The 21,716-nt window shown below is 39.6% G+C and overlaps 1 protein-coding gene across 4 annotated transcripts in view; it reads left to right on the forward strand.

The window, feature by feature from the left end:
- Positions 1 to 21,631, forward strand: part of dip2ba (disco-interacting protein 2 homolog Ba) — a 72,460-nt gene extending 50,829 nt beyond the window's left edge. For 2 of the 4 annotated variants that reach the window (XM_077553027.1, XM_077553038.1), the window contains 14 exons: positions 1,238 to 1,318; positions 3,710 to 3,833; positions 4,019 to 4,140; positions 4,236 to 4,347; positions 7,352 to 7,461; positions 10,591 to 10,721; positions 10,795 to 10,963; positions 12,426 to 12,596; positions 12,690 to 12,751; positions 12,830 to 12,887; positions 12,965 to 13,039; positions 14,777 to 14,951; positions 15,016 to 15,139; positions 18,084 to 21,631. In XM_077553027.1, coding sequence (XP_077409153.1) covers positions 1,238 to 1,318; positions 3,710 to 3,833; positions 4,019 to 4,140; positions 4,236 to 4,347; positions 7,352 to 7,461; positions 10,591 to 10,721; positions 10,795 to 10,963; positions 12,426 to 12,596; positions 12,690 to 12,751; positions 12,830 to 12,887; positions 12,965 to 13,039; positions 14,777 to 14,951; positions 15,016 to 15,139; positions 18,084 to 18,336 — 1,767 coding nt within the window. In that variant the 3' untranslated portion in view covers positions 18,337 to 21,631. Of the gene's footprint in view, positions 1 to 1,237; positions 1,319 to 3,709; positions 3,834 to 4,018; positions 4,141 to 4,235; positions 4,348 to 7,351; positions 7,462 to 10,590; positions 10,722 to 10,794; positions 10,964 to 12,425; positions 12,752 to 12,829; positions 12,888 to 12,964; positions 13,040 to 14,776; positions 14,952 to 15,015; positions 15,140 to 18,083 lie in introns of all 4 variants that reach the window. The other 2 variants (XM_077553006.1, XM_077553016.1) reach the window with 1 other exon arrangement.
- Positions 21,632 to 21,716: the final 85 nt, after the last annotated feature.

The following is a 21,716-nucleotide window of genomic DNA, read 5'->3' on the forward strand; positions in this document are numbered from 1 at the left end:
TGAATATGTTATATTTTAAATGTTTTAAGTGTCCCAAAGACGTATTTATATATATATTTTTATGTTTTTTTTAATGCTAGAGCATAAAGAAGGCTTTGATGCAGCCTCAACTGCAAAGAACGTTTGAAGAAATGGTAATTATTACACAAACGGCTAGCAGGTGGCAGCAGAGCATTAGAGATCAACCAGGGCCATGTTGAAAAAAAGCTCATTTACTCACAATTCTAAATAATTTGTGAATAATGATAAAATTTAGCTATATTCTAATGCTAATTGCTGCAAAACGGAAACAGATAGAAATATAGATTGTTTTTCCTGATGAAAGAAGAGACTATAATCTTTCTTTTGGTAGGTTCCATGTTTTTATAGCAATAGAACACAATATTGGGAGTGAATGAGTTAAAATCGATAATATTAAAATTCGAACTTGGAGCCTCTGAGTTGATGAGGAAGTGAAGTGAAGCATCAGGTGGATGAATTGGAGAAAAATTGAGGCGGGAGAAAAAGGAAAAAAAGTATCAAATTAACAAAAGAAAGTCTTGAGGTTCTCCTTGTTCAGGATCCCGTAGCGGATTCAGATTACATACAGGCTGCCCATGGAGTAGTGCCTATGTCGAGCTGGCATCCATAGTTGTTGCAACACTTAATTCCACACAAACCTGGAGACCAAGCGAGACAAAAGAAACTGTTTACGTTTGAAAAGCTGATGGAGTTGTCATAAATAAGATACTGTATCACATTGATATAGTCTACAATGAAGAAGTAATTTCTGTAGTGACTAGATTTGGAAATATATGCACTACTACCGGTATTTTTAAACATACATTAGTAGTCTGATGGATCTGATCCTGGATGTGTGCTGCGTTATAGATACAGTAGTGGCTGTGAACCGTCTTTTTTCAGCATGTTTTTAAGTAGCTGAGAACATTTTGCAAACCCCACTGTATATGGCTTGTTAGCAAGTGCAGATGGTCCCAGCATGACCTGGCAAAACAACCTTCTCCGCACATAGACACACTCCTTGTGTGTGTGTGTGTGTGTGCGTGCGTGCGTGCGTGCGTGCGTGCGTGCGTGCGTGCGTGCGTGCGTGCGTGCGTGCGTGCGTGCCGCGCGCCTCTGAGTGAGCATTCACAAACAACCGTCACATTTCATTTTATGTGTCTCTCTGTTTTCATATAAATGATATTTCATGTACCAATAATCCATCAGTATAAAAGTCTGTTCCACTCCCTTTCAGCACCAGTTCTTATCTGATGCACTCCAATCAAGAGCCCTGACTGACCCGGACCATATTCTCTATGTGCTGCTGAATGCAAAGGTAAAGTAAATAAGTACGCAATCATCCAAGTGTATGAAACAACATGGTACTGAATTAATAGTAGTGTGCTTGTTAGTGTTGCACAAGTAACACAATGGCGGGAACAGCGTCAGTTTTTGCTGTAACGAAGCAATGTAAGGCATTACTAATCAATTGTGCTAATCTTAAACCCAGTAAAATCTCAGTAGCATTCAAACTGTATTTTTTCCTCAGCTCTCTGTAACGTCATCGGCTGTCTATTGTAGAGGAAACATTGGATGGGAGACATGACAATCATTCTAACAGTATTACTAATTGTTGGTGTGAATCCATGATACAGACCAGTATAATCACATACCGCTTTGCAAGTAAATGTTATTTATTATTTTATTTTATTTTTTTATGATAACTTATATATATATTTTTTTTATGTGTCAAAGTTGAATGACCAAAGATATGACTAAAATAAATATTTTGGAAGAGGCCTAAAAGCAACCACATTCTACATTTTATTTTAAATTGTGGCTATATAAGCATTATTATTCATATTTTGTAAAACGCTGCAAAAGTTTAATTGAAAGTAGGCCTGATGTTTTTCATTTCATTTATTAAGCGTTGTTTTTACAATTTTGTCTTGCTAAAGACATCGACGTATGCCATACTTTAAATATACTGCAGTTGTTTTAGTGAAAGCAACTCCAACACTTTAGTAGTGTAACAATTGTTACACAGTAAGATTCTTCCAAATACAAAGTGTGTCCGAAAATTTCCTTGGACTGGTGTCACGAGAAATATATTTGAAACCCAAACTACAAACTATGAGGTTTCTTCTTCTGACGATCAACAGCACATAAAAAAAAAACTACCTGACCTGGCTCCGTGTGATGTATTGTTAAACCCCCTCTTTCCCACCAAGACGAGGACATTGTCGCCAAGGCGATCCATTTTATTCTCAATATCAAGATGGCCATGGCGGCAAAACTGTGTGACGGATGAGTACATCCAGGATCGCATACAGATGTGGCTGAGAATACTGGGAAAGTAGATTAGACTCCAGGGCCCAGTATTTCAAACATAATCCACCCAAATCTGATCCAAAATCAGGTATTTAAAACCATATTTAATCCTGAAGATTGAAATCTAGATTTGGAACTCCAATCCTGCCTTTAATCCAGTATTAAGTCTGTAATTGGTGTTTCAAAACTTAAGACACAAATCTGGATCAGTTTGATCATGAAAACAGCATTAAATTAATCCCACCTCGGGTACGATTAGAGTGAGTTTCATGTATACTAATCAGTAAGTACTGTAAGTATCACTTGCATTTCCAGGAATTCATAGTGAAAATAGATATTTTTTTCATAAATGAAACCTCATCATGGACTTTTTTTTTTTAATGGAACTGGAATATTCCAAATTCCACAAATGTACCCCCAAAAAATCCAAATAATGACATAAATTGCTTCAACCCAAAATTATAAGAAAAGCAAAACTTTACGTTTCACACTATAATCTGTTCTGCATTTACTTTTTCCAGTAATTGTATTTTTTACTTCATTTGTTTTTGCTGAAGCATTGTAGAATTTGCAGCTGTGCTCTCTCACGTTCCATTTTGAGGAGTTTTTGGGAGGCATGATCATCATAATGCCTCTTCTGGCATGGTCTTGTTTAAACAGAGAAGTTTAAGTGAACAGACTCCGTGCAACAACAAATATTTTGAATGGTTGTTTTATACTTTTGCATTTGATAAATCAATTTATCGTAGCCTTAAGATCTACAGAAGACACTTTCTGTCTCCTGTCTGTGAACCTAGAGGGAAGGGTGATACTAGGGGTGGGATGGATTTGGAAATCTCAATCCAAAAGGATCAGAATTATTGTGAACCAAACCAGCAAAGTTTTGAAATACCAGGATAGAAAATCCTGATCCTTTCAACCTTTATTTAACCAGATTAAAAAAAACAATGAGATCAAGATCTCTTTTACAAGGGTGACCCGGCCAAGATGTCAACAGCACACGTCATTAAAATTGAGGATATGCAATAAGGTTAAATACAATTTTTGCAATTGCATGGCGTCTTAAAATAGAGATCATGAATGTTTTAGCATTAAAAAAAAATCATAAGCGTTGATCAAAAGGCTCCAAGGGTAATGGGTCAGGAAACTGGGATTTAGAAATGTGGTCTGTTTAATCTATATTAAATTATTTAAAAATACTGGCCCGAGGGGATTACTTTGAAGGGGAAAGCCTTTAGTTTGTAATTTGGATTGAAATACTGTACATGCATTTCTGACACACCTCGTACATAAATATAACCCTAATTTAATACTAGTATTAACATCAAAATAATACTGTAAATGTAATTATGTTGCCAAATGGTAGTTGATTGTACTTCCTGTGTTTTGGCTGCAGGGGGTGGCGGTGTGCACGGCCACCTGTGCTCAGTTGCACAAGCGGGCAGAGAAAATCACAGCCACCCTTATAGAGCGAGGAGGCCTCAACACCGGGGACAACGTGGTGCTGCTTTATCCCCCAGGTGAACAAATAATGCATCAAATAAAATGTTAAACATATTTTGACACAAGAATGTCGGATTAAGGTATCTGGTAACTAAGGCATTTTGGAACTAATTGTTCAGTATTGGCAGTATTATTTTTATATTATGTAAATAGTGTATTTTAGTGATCAAGGTGTCTGTACCTTATCCCCCTCTGTATGTAGGCATTGACCTGATAGCTGCCTTCTATGGCTGCCTTTATGCCGGCGTCATCCCTGTGACTGTGAGGCCGCCCCACCCTCAAAATCTGGCTGCAACTCTCCCCACTGTCCGTATGATCATTGACGTGAGTTTGTCTTACCGTGATCAATAAACATATTTGATAATTGATTATTATTTGCTTGTGTATATGTGTGTGTAATTGCTTGCTGTGTGTTCCAGGTGAGCAAAGCATCCTGCATTCTTACCACTCAGCCTCTCATGAGGATCCTTAGGTCCCGAGAAGCTGCCGCCAGCGTCAATGTCAAAACGTGGCCCACAATCATCGACACAGGTGGGCCATTTGTATGTGTTTACAGAACTGGTAAAAAAATAAAAATAAATAAACATTTACAGTGGAAACAGAATTTAATGGACTAAAAAGGCTTGTCACAATTATGCCCAAACTGCTATTTTTAGAACAGCAGACTGCACATGTGCAGCGGCCATTTTGCTTTCTGACCAACAACTGAGCCAGGCAAGTGTATTTGTGCGAGCCAAAACTTAAGAACCGACTCATTATTTCATCATAATTATCCTTAACAAACGTGTTATGGATACAACAAACTTCTACTGCTTTCGTGTCTGCCAGTGTGTGACTGGCAATATGACAACTGTGATCGTATGAAGGGAGTTTTCTTCATACCTTTCCCAAAGCTCGGGAGGAATCCAAAGAAATGTCTACGCTGAGTCCAAACATGTAAGCGGCAGAGATTTATGTAAAAAATGTCACCAAAGTGTGCTCTCTACATTTGGTTGATGGAAATGGGCCAACCGTTGAAATTCCAGACCCAATACAAGCGACTTTAACGTCTGTGCAGGTACGTTTATCGTCTGATTTCTCAGTGATTAGCCATGTTACAACATGCTAGACACTACACATCATGGTGAATTGTAAATGCACCAAACAGACCTTGAGTTTACCTACAGAGGCCACTGCTGCTTGGATGTGAAATTTAATATAAAGTATCACACCTATATATTGGATGTTTGAAAAGATGGACAGTACTCGGGTTCATTAATGTACTTGCACTTGTTGAAGAAATTGTATATCTTAGAGTACTTTTATTATACCGTATGTTTTTTTCTTGTACTTGAGTAACTTTATATTGAAGTATCTGTATTCTTACTACGAAATCTTAAAGCGGCTACACCGCTACGGGTATTTTAACCTGAACCTTCATACTCTATATTATTGATTTTTTACAATACAATTTCTTGCAAAATTTCAGGATTTTTACAATCATGTAAGCCTTGCAGTAAATCAGGCACCTACGCTCTTACAATGAGTAATTACTCACAGTCTCACGTAGTTATGCAAGTGCTTTTTTAACTCTTACGATACTTCTTTTAACTTTTACTTGAGTATAATTTTGTAATGTAACATTACTCTTATTTGAGTATAAATATTGGTTACTCAGCACATCTGCCTTTGACATGCTAATCTGTCAGCGTCACTGAGATGTGAGCAGTGTCACGGTGTCATCAAGCCATTTTGTTAATAAAAGTAACTAGGCCGAATGTTATATTGGCTTTTTTGGTATTTAATGAGCATAATCTCATATAACTTTCAATATCTCGCTATTAGGTGGAAAAAATGGCCGCAAAATGAAAAGGCTCAACCACAAGAAATTGAAACACTGCTGAAGCATTGGTGAAATGACCCATAACAATACTCCATCAACAAGCAGATCAAGCAGCCAAGCGACAGGGATGATAAAGCTGAGCTTCAAATCAATGTTGACACAACCACAGCAATTCTTCTGGACCTTTTATGAAATAAAAATTTCTAATGCACAATCTGGTTCATTGAATGACCCGCTATAATTTACCTGTAGCTCTCGATACGGATTGAATTGTACGCGCTTACTATTTCAAACTCAAAATTAGAAGAATTAGAGCATAATTTCTTCATATTCTGAGGAAATTACAGTGAAATTCTCTCAGAACAGGAATCAGTGCGTCAAGGATCCTCAGTTGCTGGACTTGACCCCCGCTTTGTTGCATCTTTGATATCATACCATAAACTAGGTAGCTTTGATTGACTGCAAGCTGGCCTATGTGTAAACAGAGTAGATTGAGCAGCATATGTATACAATAAATAATAATCATTATTTCCTAGCTGGGCCATTATCAAAACGCAGTCATCATTTTCGTTGTCCCGCTTGCCACTGGAATAAAACTTGTGTGTGATCGGGCTAGCTGAAGATAGCAACATGAGGCTAACAAACAGACCCGTGTGGCGGTTGTTTTTTGTTTTGTTTTTTTTGTGCGTCATCACAACATCCTTGTTATGCCGGTGTTGCTTCAATGAGAAACGTCTTTTGATTCGAAGTATTGAGCCAAAGTGGCCGCCTAGTAATTTTGAACGCAGGAAAACCCTGCCATATTAAGGAGGAAACGCAACGTAAAGGTGACGTCATTCAAGATTAGCCCTATTTAGGAAAGGGGTTGTCCTTTAGAGCGGATTGGCAGTTTACATCGAAGTTCTTTTTTTTGTAGTCTCAAAAAAACACCCAATACAGTACAAAATTATTGATTGTATGATTTTTTTTGTAGCCTAAAATTGGCCAAAACATTAAAAAAAAATTGTAAACAAATAATTGCTCAAGTTGCTGTTTTAAAACTTACACTTACCATGTTGGCGCTTCGGGGAGGATAATGTTATGCATCTGGTCACATTCATGAGCCACGATGTTAACGCTATCTTTTTTACCACATCCGTTACAATTAGATGCAATATCTAAGGGCTTTGCCAAAAACAAAAAAAACGACTGTGGAACATAAGAAAGGAGCATGTTGAAGAGTGTGTACACGACTAGTGCTTGAGTAAAAAACAGCCATGTAAAGGAATAGGTAGATACGACATTCTGCTTTTGAGCTGCGTCTTATGGCAATGCTAAGCAAATTCCATGTTTTTCATTGACTTTGATGGGAACATCGACACTGCCGACATGACATGTACATGCATTGCTTTTGACGCAAAAGTCGCCCCTGCCAGAATGGCCGTCACATGACTGCGCTTTTTAGCCTGCTCTATCTCTGTGAGTCTGTTCAATGACAGCAGAGCAAGATGGAAACACGTGACCAGTGTGTTTGTTGATGTCACTATGGCGAATTGCGGCCAATTGTGAAACAAACAGATGTTGAAAGGTACTTTGCAATGGAGTGTTTGAGAGGACAGGACACTATTCTTTGTCCATTGGGTCTGGGGTCCGTTGGTTGCAAGTCCATTCAATTGAGGCTCCACTGTATTTGAAAATAAATGGACACAGTTTGGTAATTTTCTCTCTTCTTAGATGATCTACCCAGGAAGCGGCCACCACAGATTTATAAGCCCCCAACAGCCGAGATGCTGGCTTACCTGGACTTCAGTGTGTCTACCACAGGCATGTTAACTGGAGTAAAGGTAACGATTTTCACACCTTGAATAAAAATCCATTCTTTATACTGTTGATTAGATAAATAATTATGGAACTGCTGTGCTGTCCCATATTACTCTCCATCCTAGAAAATCCCCAGATTTTTCCGCAACAATGCGGCCCGTACCGTAGATCGCACCGACCGGCACGAATGAGGTATCAAACGATGCGACTCGATCTGACTCGGTGCGGCATTACTTTTCTAGGAATTCCGACTTAATATGGCGATGCAATTCCCAAAAAAGTCCCCCAAAAAGTCCCATAGCAATGAATGGGAAAAGGAAAGACAAAATCACACATCAAGCACCTTTTTCCAAGACGCGCTGCGCGCGCATACGTTAGCCGACCGATATGAATTTTAGATCATTTTGTAGCAATTTTTCCCATCTTTAGCTCGGTGTCGAAATTTATTTTAAGAAATAAAAGCTCTCCCCCCTGTGCGGGTTCAAAGACAGTGAGTGAAATAGCCTTCTAACACACTCAGTTGAGCAATTAGGCTTTGAGTGGCGGGAACCAAAAAATCGAAATCTATTTCTAAAAGTTTCACTTCAACTCGTCACCATGGCCACAATCTTTGCTCACTAGTCATCAAATTCTCACATTTTGTAGTGACAAGTCTCTTCTTTCAGACAAACTAACTTTTATTTGGCTAAGGTGTCATTAAGTACCTTTATTTTCACTTTAAGCGAGGAGAAGTCGGACTTATTCGCCTGTCTTTTACATGTTAATTTCTGGTGCCTTTCTCTCTCCATTTCTGATAAATCATAAGTTTTCAACCTGCTCTCATTTGGTCAAAACTGCTGACTCTTTGGTAATGAGCTGAACAGTTTAAAATTTAAACCACTGGAATCGCTCAAGAAATGTGGAATTGCTGACTCTTGCAAGGTGGAAACACGCATGTATGTAGTACTTGTAGACATAGTAGTAGTAGTATAGTAGTAAGTAGTAAGCAAGTACAAACAGAAGTAGTAGTATTAGTAGTACTTGTAGTAATTTTAGTAGTAGTCAATTGGCTAAGATGGCCGCCGACCCGGGTGGGCGAGGGGGAGAGAGTCCTTGCCGTACCTAATTAATTGGCCAAAATGGCCGCCCCCCTGGGTGGGCAGAGTGGCGATAATCCAGGGTGTACCTAATCAATTGCCAATCCATTACATTTAATAGAAAAAATAAAAATAATAATAATAATGTGTTATTTTTGAAAATGTATTTTAGAAAATGGAAATGAGCTGAACAGTTTAAAATTCAAACGATTAAAATCGGTCAAGAAATGTGGAACTTAGGCATAATCACCATAAAGTAGAAGTATCTTACTGTCCCTTTAAGAAACATGCACATTGACGCACACGCATTGGACTAACACGTTGGAGAGACGTCACGCACCAAGCCTCTCACGACTTAACGGTTCAAGATGCTTAAGGTGCATTTTTCTAGTTATGGGACTGCTTGCGAAGCAAGCAGGCACATATTGTTATTCTACCTAGGACAGTGGTTTATTTTTGTTGTTAATTATGGGACTGCTTGCAGAGCAGCAGCACAGCTCCCAAAAAAGTCCCCCAAAAAGTCCCATAGCAATGAATGGGAAAAGGAAAGACAAAATCACACATCAAGCACCTTTTTCCAAGACGCGCTGCGCGCGCATACGTTATCCGGCCGATAACAATTTTAGCTCATTTTGTAGGAATTTTTCCCATCTTTAGCTCAGTGTCGAAATCTTTTTTAAGGAATGAAAGCCCCCCCCCCCCCCTGTTCGGGTTCAAAGACAGTGGCTGAATTAGCTTTCTCACACACTCTGTTGGCTAATTAGCCATCCAGTGCCGGGAACCAAATAATGTATTTGAAAAAATTTCACTTCAACTCGTCACCATGGCCACAATCTTTTGTCACTAGACGTCAAATTCTCACATTTTGTAGTCACGAGTGTCTTCTTTCAGACAAACTAACTTTTATTTGGTTAAGGTGTCATTTAGTACCTTTATTTTCCCTTTAAGCTCGGACAAGTCGGACCAGCTCGCCTATCTCTGCCATGTTAATTTCAGGCGCCTTCCTCTCTCCATTTCTGATAAATCATAAGTTTTCAACCTGCTCTCATTTGGTCATTTTTTATCCGATTAAGAAAATGAGAACATGCTCGTGTTCCCCAAACCCTTGCCGTTCTAACGAGCCATTTCTTGAATCTGTATCTTCAACCGTTAAGTCGTGAGAGGCTCTTCTTTGAGGTGTGCGTCTCTCATTCAATCTCAATGCAATGTGGGTGCGTGACGTCACTTCAACTCGTCACCATGGCAACAATCTTTTGTCACTAGACGTCAAATTCTCACATTTTGTAGTCACGAGTGTCTTCTTTCAGACAAACTAACTTTATTTGGCTAAGGTGTCATTTAGTACCTTTATTTTCACCTTAAGCAAGAGAAGTCGGACTAATTCGCCTGTCTTTTACATGTTAATTTCAGGCGCCTTCCTCTCTCCATTTCTGATAAATCATAAGTTTTCAACCTGCTCTCATTTGGTCATTTTTTATCCGATTAAGAAAATGAGAACATGCTCGTGTTCCCCAAACCCTTGCCGTTCTAAGGAGTCATTTCTTGAATATGTATCTTCAACCGTTAAGTCGTGAGAGGCTTTTGTTGAAGGGGTGCTTCTCTCATGCAATCTCAATGGAATGTGGGGCGCGTGACGGCTTCCACATTTCTTGACCGATTCCAGTCATTTAAATTTTAAACTGTTCAGCTCATTTACATTTTTTTAAATACATGTTCAGGGACAGTGAGATACTTTTAGTTGATGTTGATTATGGTTAACTTCCACATTTCTTGAGCGATTCCAGTCGTTTAAATTTTAAACTGTTCAGCTCATTACCAAAGAGTCAGCAGTCCCATTCAAAATTTCCGCGGGAATTTTTCTAGTTTGAAATACAATTGCTCTCAATGGAAAATGTTTTTTGAAAGTCAACCAGATGGAAGTTAGCTGAGTATTGCAACGCTGAACACATCCAAAGTTCAAGGTGGCATCGTATGTTGCCTAAATGTTTTGCGTGTCTGTAGTATCTCACAGTCAAAGTTGTGGGAGTTGTTGACGCTGAGCTGTATTTGAAGAGGTGCTGTCTCGTTTTGTTTTAGATGTCTCATGCTGCCGTCAGCACTCTGTGTCGTTCCATGAAGCTGCAGTGTGAACTCTATTCCTCACGCCAAATAGCCATCTGCCTGGACCCGTACTGCGGCCTCGGCTTTGTCCTGTGGTGCCTCTCCAGGTTTGTACAAAGGTGCAGAGGTGATAACAAGCAGTGTCATTGTTGCAAAAGTGATTTTGTTTGTGGTGTGCAGCGTTTACTCAGGTCATCAGTCAATCCTCATCCCTCCCCTGGAGCTAGAAAGCTCGCTTCCTCTCTGGCTGAGCACGCTCAGTCAGTACAAGATCCGAGACACCTTCTGCTCCTACTCGGTCATGGAACTCTGCACCAAAGGCCTCGGGACACAGACGGAGCTGCTGAAGGTTGGAGTGCAAGTCACTGAAAAGTTATCCATTGTCTTTGTGAAACACTTATAGTATATCCACCACAAAAGAGTGCTGTCTGGAAAGGATCTCTTCTGTAATGTCATTACGTGTTGATCTCATTTGTTTTTATGCAACCAATCTCGCTTTTGTTGTGTTTAGGTAATAGTTGAGAATTATTATTATAGGGATGTCAACATGAGTGCGTCAATAGTGCATTAATAAAGAATAACGCACGTTATGTGCTTGGGCTCATGTGACCATTCAAGATGGCAACTTCCGAGTCAGATTTAATTAAAGGGTCTCGAAGGTGAAGAGAGATTGCTGTATGTTTTGCTATTACGCCAAAAAAGAAGACTGAGGGCTGCTTCTCGTAAATATCCTACAGGAGAACCTCACATATTTGGTGTATGAAGAGTAAATGCGCCATGGATAAATAGCGCCCCTGCACACGTGGAGCCGATAATGCCTAAATTATCAAACATGTTTGTTACTCAGTGCCAATGGCTATTCAAAAAATGAGGTGCACGAGGTGCAGATGGCGAATTAACGAATGACGAATGAGTGTGCACTGTGTCACCAATGTCACCAATGTGCAACATGAAATGTCATCTAGTGTCAGAAAATGACAAATCAATGTTTCACAATACTTATAGTGCATCTTTTTAAATTCAAATAACTTTATGAATTACTATGAAATTACTGTATCAATGAACTAAAAGATACAATCATATTCTGTATTATATTAATATATTTTTTCCACTTTTATGTTAATTAACGAGATTATGAAAAACTTGAAAAAAATGATTGTACAGTTAACACTTAACAGATAGGAACTGCGATTAATCACGAGTTAAGACTCACGAGTTAATTATTGAAATCATGCGATTAATTAAAAAATGTAATCGACTGACAGCCTATTATTCTTGTTCTTACAATTGTAGCACCTTTTGTGGGGCCTCAACATGCCTGAAAACACACCAATTCTCGCAAGCGCGTATCTCCTGGTGAAAATGTGGGTGGTCCCCTCCACGACCTCTCGGTTTAACCAACAAAAATTAGACTTGGACATTGTGTGAACATTTCTATCATAACTGGGTGCAAAGCAAAAGTCTCAAGGACCCATGCCCCAATTTGAAAAGGCAGTGTACTCCAACTCCTACTTGGGAATTTGCCCAAATGAGCTCCAGTGGGAAGCAGGTATCTTAAAACAGATGGACAATGCTCAATTGAAAAAAAAATATATATTTTTTATTTTTTTAAATATTTTTTTTATTATTTTTTTAACCTATTCCATCTTATGTGGGCAGAGCATTGGATGAATTTGAATGCTTCACCATTTAAAAGGGTGTACAAGGGCCCATTCATCAATGTTTTGCATCTTTTCCATGTTTTACTGCTAGCTCAGAAAGAACATGTTTTCGTCAAAGACAAGTCTGCAATTGTGCGCGTGTGTTTGCAGGCACGTGGTGTGAATCTGTCGTGCGTGCGAAGCTGCGTGGTGATAGCTGAGGAGCGGCCCCGACTTGCCCTCACGCAGTCCTTCTCCAAGCTCTTCAAAGATCTCGGCCTGTCGTCACGTGCCGTCAGCACCGCGTTCGGTTCCAGGGTCAACCTGGCCATCTGTATGCAGGTGGGAATTTTGACAAGCCATTCAATTCATTTCTTTAAGGTTTGTGTACTTAATGTCTTTCTCCTTGGTGGTGTCATCTTGGATGTGTTGCAGGGCACCGCTGGGCCTGACCCCTCTACTGTCTACGTTGACATGAAGTCGTTACGTCACGACAGGTGTCGCTCAACACTACTATTGTGACATTTTTTGTGTGTTTCAGCGTTGTGAAAGTGTGTCTGTCTCTTGTCACTAAGGGTGCGTCTGGTGGAGCGGGGAGCGCCACAGAGTCTTCCGCTCATGGAGTCGGGCACTGTGAGTATTGCTTATTGATAGACTTGGCACAATATGACAGACCCAGCAGCTAAACACCAAATGTATTCTGCTTGAAGATTCTTCCAGGTGTGCGAGTCATCATCGTCAACCCAGAGACACGAGGACCGCTGGGAGACTCCCATCTTGGCGAGGTGAATGGATAGAGGACTACTGCATTAGCTTTGTTTTGATGATGCATTCTTTTGGGCGGGGTGACAAAACTAAGTTCATTTTGTGTTAGTGTTGTCATCAGAGGCGATTCTAGGATCAGAGGTTTAGCGGTGCTATAGAGACATTTCGGAGTGCTTGGGTTCTACAACGGGGTGTTTGTGGTTACATTGAGAATTAACAAAAATGGACCTTGGACTTGTTTTTGAAATTTTCTTTTAAATTAAATACAGACATTAACTTAATGCAGAATGATTGTTTTCTGACTATTCTTGTCTGTAGTGCTATTTGTAAAAAACATACATTACATACACATCAAAAAAAGAAATGTGCTTGAATCTACAAAATAATAATAATGCATGTACTAGTCTGTGAATGGGTGAAGTACAGACACATATAAAACATATGAACAAAACAAATTGACTTTAGCACTGTTTGTAATAAAAATACTTCAAAATGGAGCTTTTGTTTGCTGAAAAACAAGCTTATGTCCATGACCTAGTCCATGGGGCTAGTTTTTTTTCTGTGCACACACACACCACGCACAGACCCCACGTGTTATAGTAAGCTAGCCAATAGCAGCACAATAGAGACATTAATATTAACACTTGTTTCCCTCATTAGCACATAGCAACATGATTGAGGAGCAAAAAAAGCAGACTAGTAATGAAAATAATGTGTTGGTGTAGAGTGGTAGAAGTTAAGAAACTTTTCACATATCCTGGTAAAAGGAAGGAACATTTTCACTCAACTAGAGAGACATGCCCTGTGACTGGACTGAGGAGGACGACGCGCTCCGCTCGTCTGATTGGAAGCAGGGGAAGGGTCGAGGTGGATCAAACTATTTTCAATCAAAAGGGGGGTGTCCTGTATTTTTGTTGTTTAACTATTACTTTTAAACTCTATGGTTATATATATATATATATATATATACATATATATTATAGCTATAAGTTCCTAGCTTGTTTAAAAGAACACACAGTAAAAATATATGTATATAATAAAATTTGGCCTAAAAAAGGGCCTAAATACGCGTCTGGTTGTCACAATACCCACATTTTGACTTCGATACTATACCTGCATAAAATACCTCAAAACCAGTACTAAAACGGTACCTCGACAAAAATCTAAAACATCAGCAAAAGCAGCAAAATTATTTTTATTTTTTATTAATTCAAAATATAAGGATGTATACATGTTAATTTATTTACATACGGTATATATTTATGTATATACTGTGTGCTTTCCCATTGCATGCCATATTCTTGTATTAGCGTGTCATGCTTCTCAACAAAGAGTGTTCTGTGTTCAGTGCGTGAACCCTTACCAAAAAAGTAGTATACTTTATGTACATAATATAGAGTATACTTAAGTATACCCAAGTTTATTTTTAGAGTATATTTATTCTTTTACTAAAAGTCATCTTTAAGTAAACTCCTTGGGACTAAATTGAATTGTGTGTATGTGTACCTGCCTTTTACACACAGAATTGGCGGGCTGTCTTGTATTTATTTTTTTTAAATACCGGTACTAAAAAAAATGATACCGAGCCATTTTTGACGCCAAAACATCGAGGTATGGTACTGGTACCAATATCCCGTGCAACACTAGAATGCGTGTTAGGGTTGTCAAAAGTATCGAAACCTTGAAAAGTATCTATCGTATCTGTATACGATACTGCTTTGTCCCCAACCCTAATCCGTGTACTTGCGTGTGTGTAGATCTGGGTGAACAGTCCCCACAGTGCGAGTGGCTACTACACCATCTATGGCGAGGAGAGTCTGCAGGCGGACCACTTCAACACCAAACTCAGCTTTGGGGATCACAACACGCTGTGGGCCAGAACAGGCTACCTGGGCTTCATCAAGAGAACCGAGCTCCTGGATGCTAGCGGCGGTAAGCTGCTGTATTGAAATAAGGGCTGTGAAAGTGTTAATGACGTTGTGCTTTCCTGCGGCAGATCGCCATGATGCCTTATTTGTAGTTGGCTCCCTGGATGAGACGCTGGAACTGCGGGGCTTACGCTACCACCCCATCGACATTGAGACGTCCGTGTCTCGAGCTCATCGCAGCATCGCAGAGAGGTTAGCTGACATAACGACTTCTTAAAAAATCAAGTCTCCTATTGATTATTCCAACGATTAATCGATTAATTGAACGTGAGTTGAATTTAGTGGATATAAATACTCACTGTTCCTTATCTTCTGCACACATATGCACATATAACACAAACACCAGCAAAGTTAGCCTATGATAAACGATTGACAATTGCGATTAGCATTAGCCCTGAATAAACTCGAATCACTTACTTATTGTACTTTTGCTGAAAATCCCTTCATAGTCCAGCTCAAACATATGAAAAATCTAATTTGATCAAAATATTAATCCACTTGAATAGCGCTTTATCTTCATCATATCTTTACTAAGCCTGACGTATATGCATGTCTCATTCAAACATATTGAGTTGTGGAAGCCTACAATGGCCATTGATGCAGCATACAAAACCACACAGAAAGGTTTTTCAAATAACTTAAGCTCCAGGATCCCGCGCCGCCACCGTGATGTTTTTCTAAGGTTCCATCCCATTTTAAATCCATAAACGTCACAAAATGAGTTTGTTTCTAAGGTCCGCCAGTGTCCGTGTGTGTAAACTCGCTTGCATCTGTTAAGTGCATTGTGGCCAACTGGGTCAATTTGACTCGATCTTGCACACTTTGGTGGTGTAAAACCGTAGTAATAGTTCTTATGGCAAATGTTAGATGACTTAGCCTGCATGCTACTTGATGGAGTGAAAAAAAAATAATTATCGGGAGGAGTGAATCTTGCTCTACAGTATGCTATAGTAGATACCGTCTTCCTGTTGCTGACACACGAAGGACCGCTATATTATTTGTGTCTAGTTCCAATAAATTAATTAGAAATCTATTTATTTAGAGATTTCTATGCCAATTGTTTTGTTACAAACATAAGACATGTAGCAATGCTAATTTTCTCCCTTTTTATTTTAAAGAGACCACAAACAAACAAACCCTAAGAAGCATCTGAGTTCGTAGTGGTGAATGCCGGTTGGAGTCCGTCATCAATAAGTGTCCATGCAGAAACACAAAATAATGGTTCCGGCAACTTTCAGGTGCCGCAAATATGTTTTTTTAAATTATTGCATTTTTCCGTCGACCAATTTTTGTGGTCAACCCAACCGTCTTGGTCGACTTTTTTTCACAGCCCTACATGCTTGGCATGTTTGCACGGTACAGTTGAATCAGCTTATGTGGCACTACGGAATTCAAGTATGACTTTTTAAGTTCAAATAGTGATAAACATTAACATGACAACAAACAGGTTAGGTCAAACTTGTGGCGGGCAGACATTAGTCAGGTTTTCATCCAAATGTTTTGAAATTTGTATGCAAATTTTGTGAAACTGCGCAAAACGGACATGCGACTTATGCCCGTTTCCATCCGCTCTTCTTTTGCAAATATGCGCCGCGAGATGACGACGTAGTGACGGAACTTTGGGACAATGGGGAGTTGCAGGTGGGAATGTTGGTTTTGACGGACTGAACGGAAGTAGTTTGTCTTGTTGGCTTCCCTCCCACATGTAAGTGAAGTGTGTCGTTACATTGAGAGCTGATGTTAAAAAAGCCATATAAAATTGCATTAATGATTTTTTACTTTAATTAATTATAAAAAGAATCGTGTTTCTTTATCTCCCCAAACATAACTTATTTTATCATCTGCCATTTATTGTTGGCTTCCCTCCCACATGTAAGTGAAGTGTGTCGTTACATTGAGAGCTGATGTTAAAAAAGCCATATAAAATTGCATTAATGTTTTTTTTCATTAATTAATTGTAAAAAGAATCGTGTTTCTTTATCTCCCCAAACATAACTTATTTTATCATCTGCCATTTATTGTGACTACAAACGTGCGTATGACGTAGTATCAGTCATGTATATTGTAGTCACTTAGTAGTTGTTTCCATCGCCAAAATGCGCATTTTCCTTTTTTCGATACGCTTCAAAAACACAACCCCTCCAAAAGTAAAAACTTTTTTTGCGAATTTTGGGCCTTTTTTCGAATTTCCATTCAGTTTCTTTTTCGCAAAATTCGAATAAAAACAGGTGGATGGAAACCCACCCATTGATTTGATTTGTTCTTGCCCTGCCCCATATTGAAGTAGGTAGCCGCTGTTAGAATTGTGATTGGAAGAAGCGTGTGCCTCAGTGCAACTTCCGTCTGTACACAAAACAGCGTTCTATTTGCCACTGGAGAGACATACAGTTTTATGTGTATTTTTTGTGTGTATTTTTTTGGAGGGCATTTACATAGCACAACTATGGCAATGAGTTATGCACAGAGCCAATGATGGTTCCATAGTGTGAGAAGCACAACACAGGTCCGTCCACTGATACATGCTGAGACAGTTCACATAACAAAACATGCACTTAACTGGCGGGAGTTGGTTAAAAGTGTCGTTCTTAACTTATGGTTCCACTGTACTGTATACAAAGACTTCAAATGTCCATCCATCTATTTTCTATACTGCGTATCCACTTTGGGTACATATAGTAGAAACAAACATGTTCTCAGTCACGTGGACAATTTAGTATCCTCGGTGAACCTAAGTTGTGTTTTGGGAATGTCGGAGGAAGCAAGCAAGAATACTCTAAGAAAACCCTTGCAAGCAGGGTAAACATGTCATTAAACAGTCACTTTTCTATAATACACACTTGGACAAAATTGTTGGTACCCCTCTGTTAATGAAAGAAAACCCACAGTGGTCACTAAAATAACTTGAAGCTGACAAAATAATCATCAGAATTTACTCATTGCTTTAGAATTATGGGCTTTGCTTACTGGATGTATAGCCTTTAGCTTGAATATGCTTTCTGTGGTCAATGTTCAGTGTGGCGCACACCATGTCACCAAGCAGCATTCCTCCTATTTTCGAAGATTATTCTTTCACAGTCTGTGTGTGGAATTTAAAGTGTGCACCCTGACGTCAGGCTTGCATGTGTGTTCTCCGCAGCGCCGTGTTCACGTGGACCAACCTACTGGTGGTTGTGGCCGAGCTGAGCGGCTCAGAGCAGGAGGCCTTGGACCTGGTTCCACTCGTCACCAACGTGGTTCTTGAGGAGCACCACCTCATTGTGGGCGTCGTGGTCATCGTGGACCCGGGCGTGATCCCCATCAACTCCCGAGGGGAGAAGCAGCGGATGCACCTGCGCGACTCCTTCCTGGCCGACCAGCTTGACCCCATCTACGTGGCCTACAACATGTGATGTGATGGAGAAGAACGTTACGAGCAATCAAAGCGGGCTTCCTTTCATCTTTTTTTTAATTGCTCACATTCTTCCATCCATTCATTGCTTTCCGTGTAAACAATCCATCCAGATGTTTATTTTTGATTCCCTCCCCCCTTCATAAAGGACCCTCACTTCTCAGTAGCAGGGAGGCACACTGATGGGAACTACCGAGAAGAGGTGGAACTTTCCTCCTCTCCCTTGCACTTTAAGTCCTCGCACCTATGAGTTCACTTGCTGTCTGGCCGTCCTCAAAGGGAACACGCTGTCCCCTCCACACTTGCTGCTGTCCCAGGGGCAAACCTCCGCTTCAGTATTACCACGTGCCGCCAGCAGGGGGTGTCCTGAGATGTGCACAATGGCAGCAGCGCATGTTACAAAATGCACTTGAATGACTGTCAGGAGAGTTGAGATGAGGGCTAATTGCTTAATGAACAGTTAGCTATATCATAAAAAAAACAGAATTATCTTCTACTGCTGGCAATGGCAGACAGGATATTGAATGAATAATTGAGCAGGGTTTTCATTTGACAGCACAAATTGGGGGTATTTCTGCACAAATCTTGCACAAAGAGAGCCTTTCGTTGGATAGCCCGCTGCACGTTAAGGCCACATCCACACCCACACGGATATTTACAAAAAATCTATGCCTTTAAAGTAGACCTATTTTGCAATTCCTCTCCCCAATTCAAAACTACAGAAGAGGATTAGGGCCAGTAAATAGGGGATTTTTTTAAGTGAGAATTCTCACTTTATTCTCAGAATTCTGACTTTAAATTCTGACTTTAATTAAATTAAAAAAACTCAGAATTCTGAGAATAAAGTGAGAATTCTCACTTAAAAAATTCGGAGAATGTCAGAATCATGCCAACCTTTCTTTTTCTCTTCACTGACCTTAATCCTCTTCAGTACAAAACAATTCCCAAATGTCGAAATAACATGCCAGTGACATGCTTTTGTCAAAACAATACACCAAGCATGAAGAAAGACGTCACACTTTTCCCACCCTATTTTTGCCTCGTTGAAATTAACCTGTGTTCAAGGTGCAGTCACTGATGGCTCAACTGAGTCAGGCTTTTGTTACCATGACAACCAGGGGTGGCGCTTGTGCATTGCACAAAGCGAGCGGCTATTTGTTTTCAAAGAGAAAAGCGTCCAGATGAAGTAAAAGGATTGTTTGTGTTTTTAACTGGTGGAGGTAGCACTTAATCACCAAGCTGCTGAATACATTTTCAATTAGTGTAGTGGATCTGTGCATAGGGTGCATGCAGTGGACACATTGGCAAACACTAAGTTACCCCTCCACCACGTCGATCATTTAGCTGAACTTTCAAGTAAGCGCTGCTTAGCATAACTTTTGACTTGGACATGATCGTGCTTCTGTGTAGTCCACGACTGTGGCTTAAAAATGGTGGATCTTCAGACATCCTAGCCTCCCAGTCACAGGCGGACAGACTTGGTGTGTGGATGGAATTATGCAAATTAACAACACTGATATGTCATAATCCTGCATAGTTTAAAGGGCTTGCTCACAGACACATTTTGGGAAATAGGCAGCTAAAAAAAAAAGATTACTTGGTTGTTTAATTTCACTCTTGATAGGTGTGTTGTGGATGTATATTGTACAAAATCCTGGCACTGTCAAAGTCTACTTTTATTCTTTTAAATATCCATGTTATGTGCGGACCTCATGCTTGACCTGACCTGACTCAAGGGCAGGCCTTCTCAACTGGTCTCTTGTTCGAGTAAAAACCAAGCACATTTTTATTTCAGTTCAAATCGCCTTGAAGTACATGACAACATATCAACATCATTAAAAAATGACCCGCATTTGTCGTTTACTGTACAAGAAATGACTTTTAATCGTCAGTGTACTAAAAAAACTTTGCAAAGACACGCTGGACATTACTGTGCTAGCATTTCAAAGTAAAGGCAATTTCAATTTTCAACATCAATTATTTTCTTTTTTTTTGCAAAACATGTTGTTCAAGAGTCGTAACGTTGCATAAAAGCTGTCCAATCACGCTGGCATGCTGGCCAAAGGGGTTGCTTGTATAAGGCAGGGCCGTGCCTTTTCACAAAAAGTGATACGATGGACGATGGAGTTGTATCATGAAGATATCCGTGAGTGAGGACACAACTTTTTGCCTTATTGAAACCCGTGGAACTTTCCATTTGAAGCTCCTCGAACCACGCTGTTAATAGTTCTCTCTCATGCCTTCGTCGCATAGTCCAACACTTAACTGAATGTCTAACACTGAAAACAAGATAGAAAAGCAGTGGTAGTTGTAAGCAAGTCATATCGATGGACACATTAACAAAGTCGTAGAGTGGGGTCAATGAGGGTAAGGATGTAATGTGTATTCTGTATTTTAGGTCAAATACTGTTAATATTGGTGTTATTATTGTGTACATGCAAGAAGTCGATGAGACTTGACTGATCTTTCATACTTGACAGAAATTTTCTGCTTTCATTTGCAAAAACAAAACAAAAAAAAGCATCAGACTTCTAAAAAATCATTCTGGCAGGAACACCATGCACTTTTCCCAATACTGTTCTCTGTGTGTGTGCGTGTGGCTTTTATGCAGATTTTTTTTTATACCAGAAAATTGAAACTCATTTTTGAAATTGATTTGTTTTCATTTTGTATGTCGTCTCCACTGTAATTGAACCCTTTCCATCCAAACTGTGGAATTTAATATCCAGTATCTTGTAGGGTTTTCATTGCTCTTTTTCTTCATGTGACCAACATCACTCTGCATTGAGTGGCATGTATGCAACACGCACGTGAGAAGCACTCATGGAGAAGTATGTGAAGCATTTGAGCCACTTTGTGACTATTCTTCTGTTGTAACTCTTACAAGTTTTTAATAAAGTTTTATAATTTAATGTCAGCCTTTTTCGGTGCTATTCTAATAGGGATGTGAACATGTCCTCCTTCAGTGTCTGGATGCTGAGAAGTCTACAAGTTGTCTTGATTGTCTTCATTACCGTTAATTCCATCTCTCCAAAGTAATTGCAAGCACATGCTGATGTACTTGGACATGGATGCGCTTTTGGTGTCATTAGGAAGCCAAGGGCCCACAATGTATACCTCAACAATGACTTGTCTCTTCACTATGCATCAACGAGCTGCAAGCAGCAGTTCAATCAATAGTGTGATTTCTTCTCAGCTGTCTTGACAAATAAGAGGGGAAAAAAGGCTTTCATGCTGTCATTGGATGTGGTTCATGTTAAATAATAATAATAAAAAAATACGATGCTTTGTCATAAGCTCCTGTCATTTTCCCATTTTTCACACATTTCTTAAAAGAGAACAGCATGTGTCCTGTGTGTGGTGGCGGTCAGAGGTGGCAAA

This window comes from Vanacampus margaritifer, chromosome 1 (assembly GCF_051991255.1).
Source record: "Vanacampus margaritifer isolate UIUO_Vmar chromosome 1, RoL_Vmar_1.0, whole genome shotgun sequence".
Classification (NCBI taxonomy): domain Eukaryota; kingdom Metazoa; phylum Chordata; class Actinopteri; order Syngnathiformes; family Syngnathidae; genus Vanacampus; species Vanacampus margaritifer.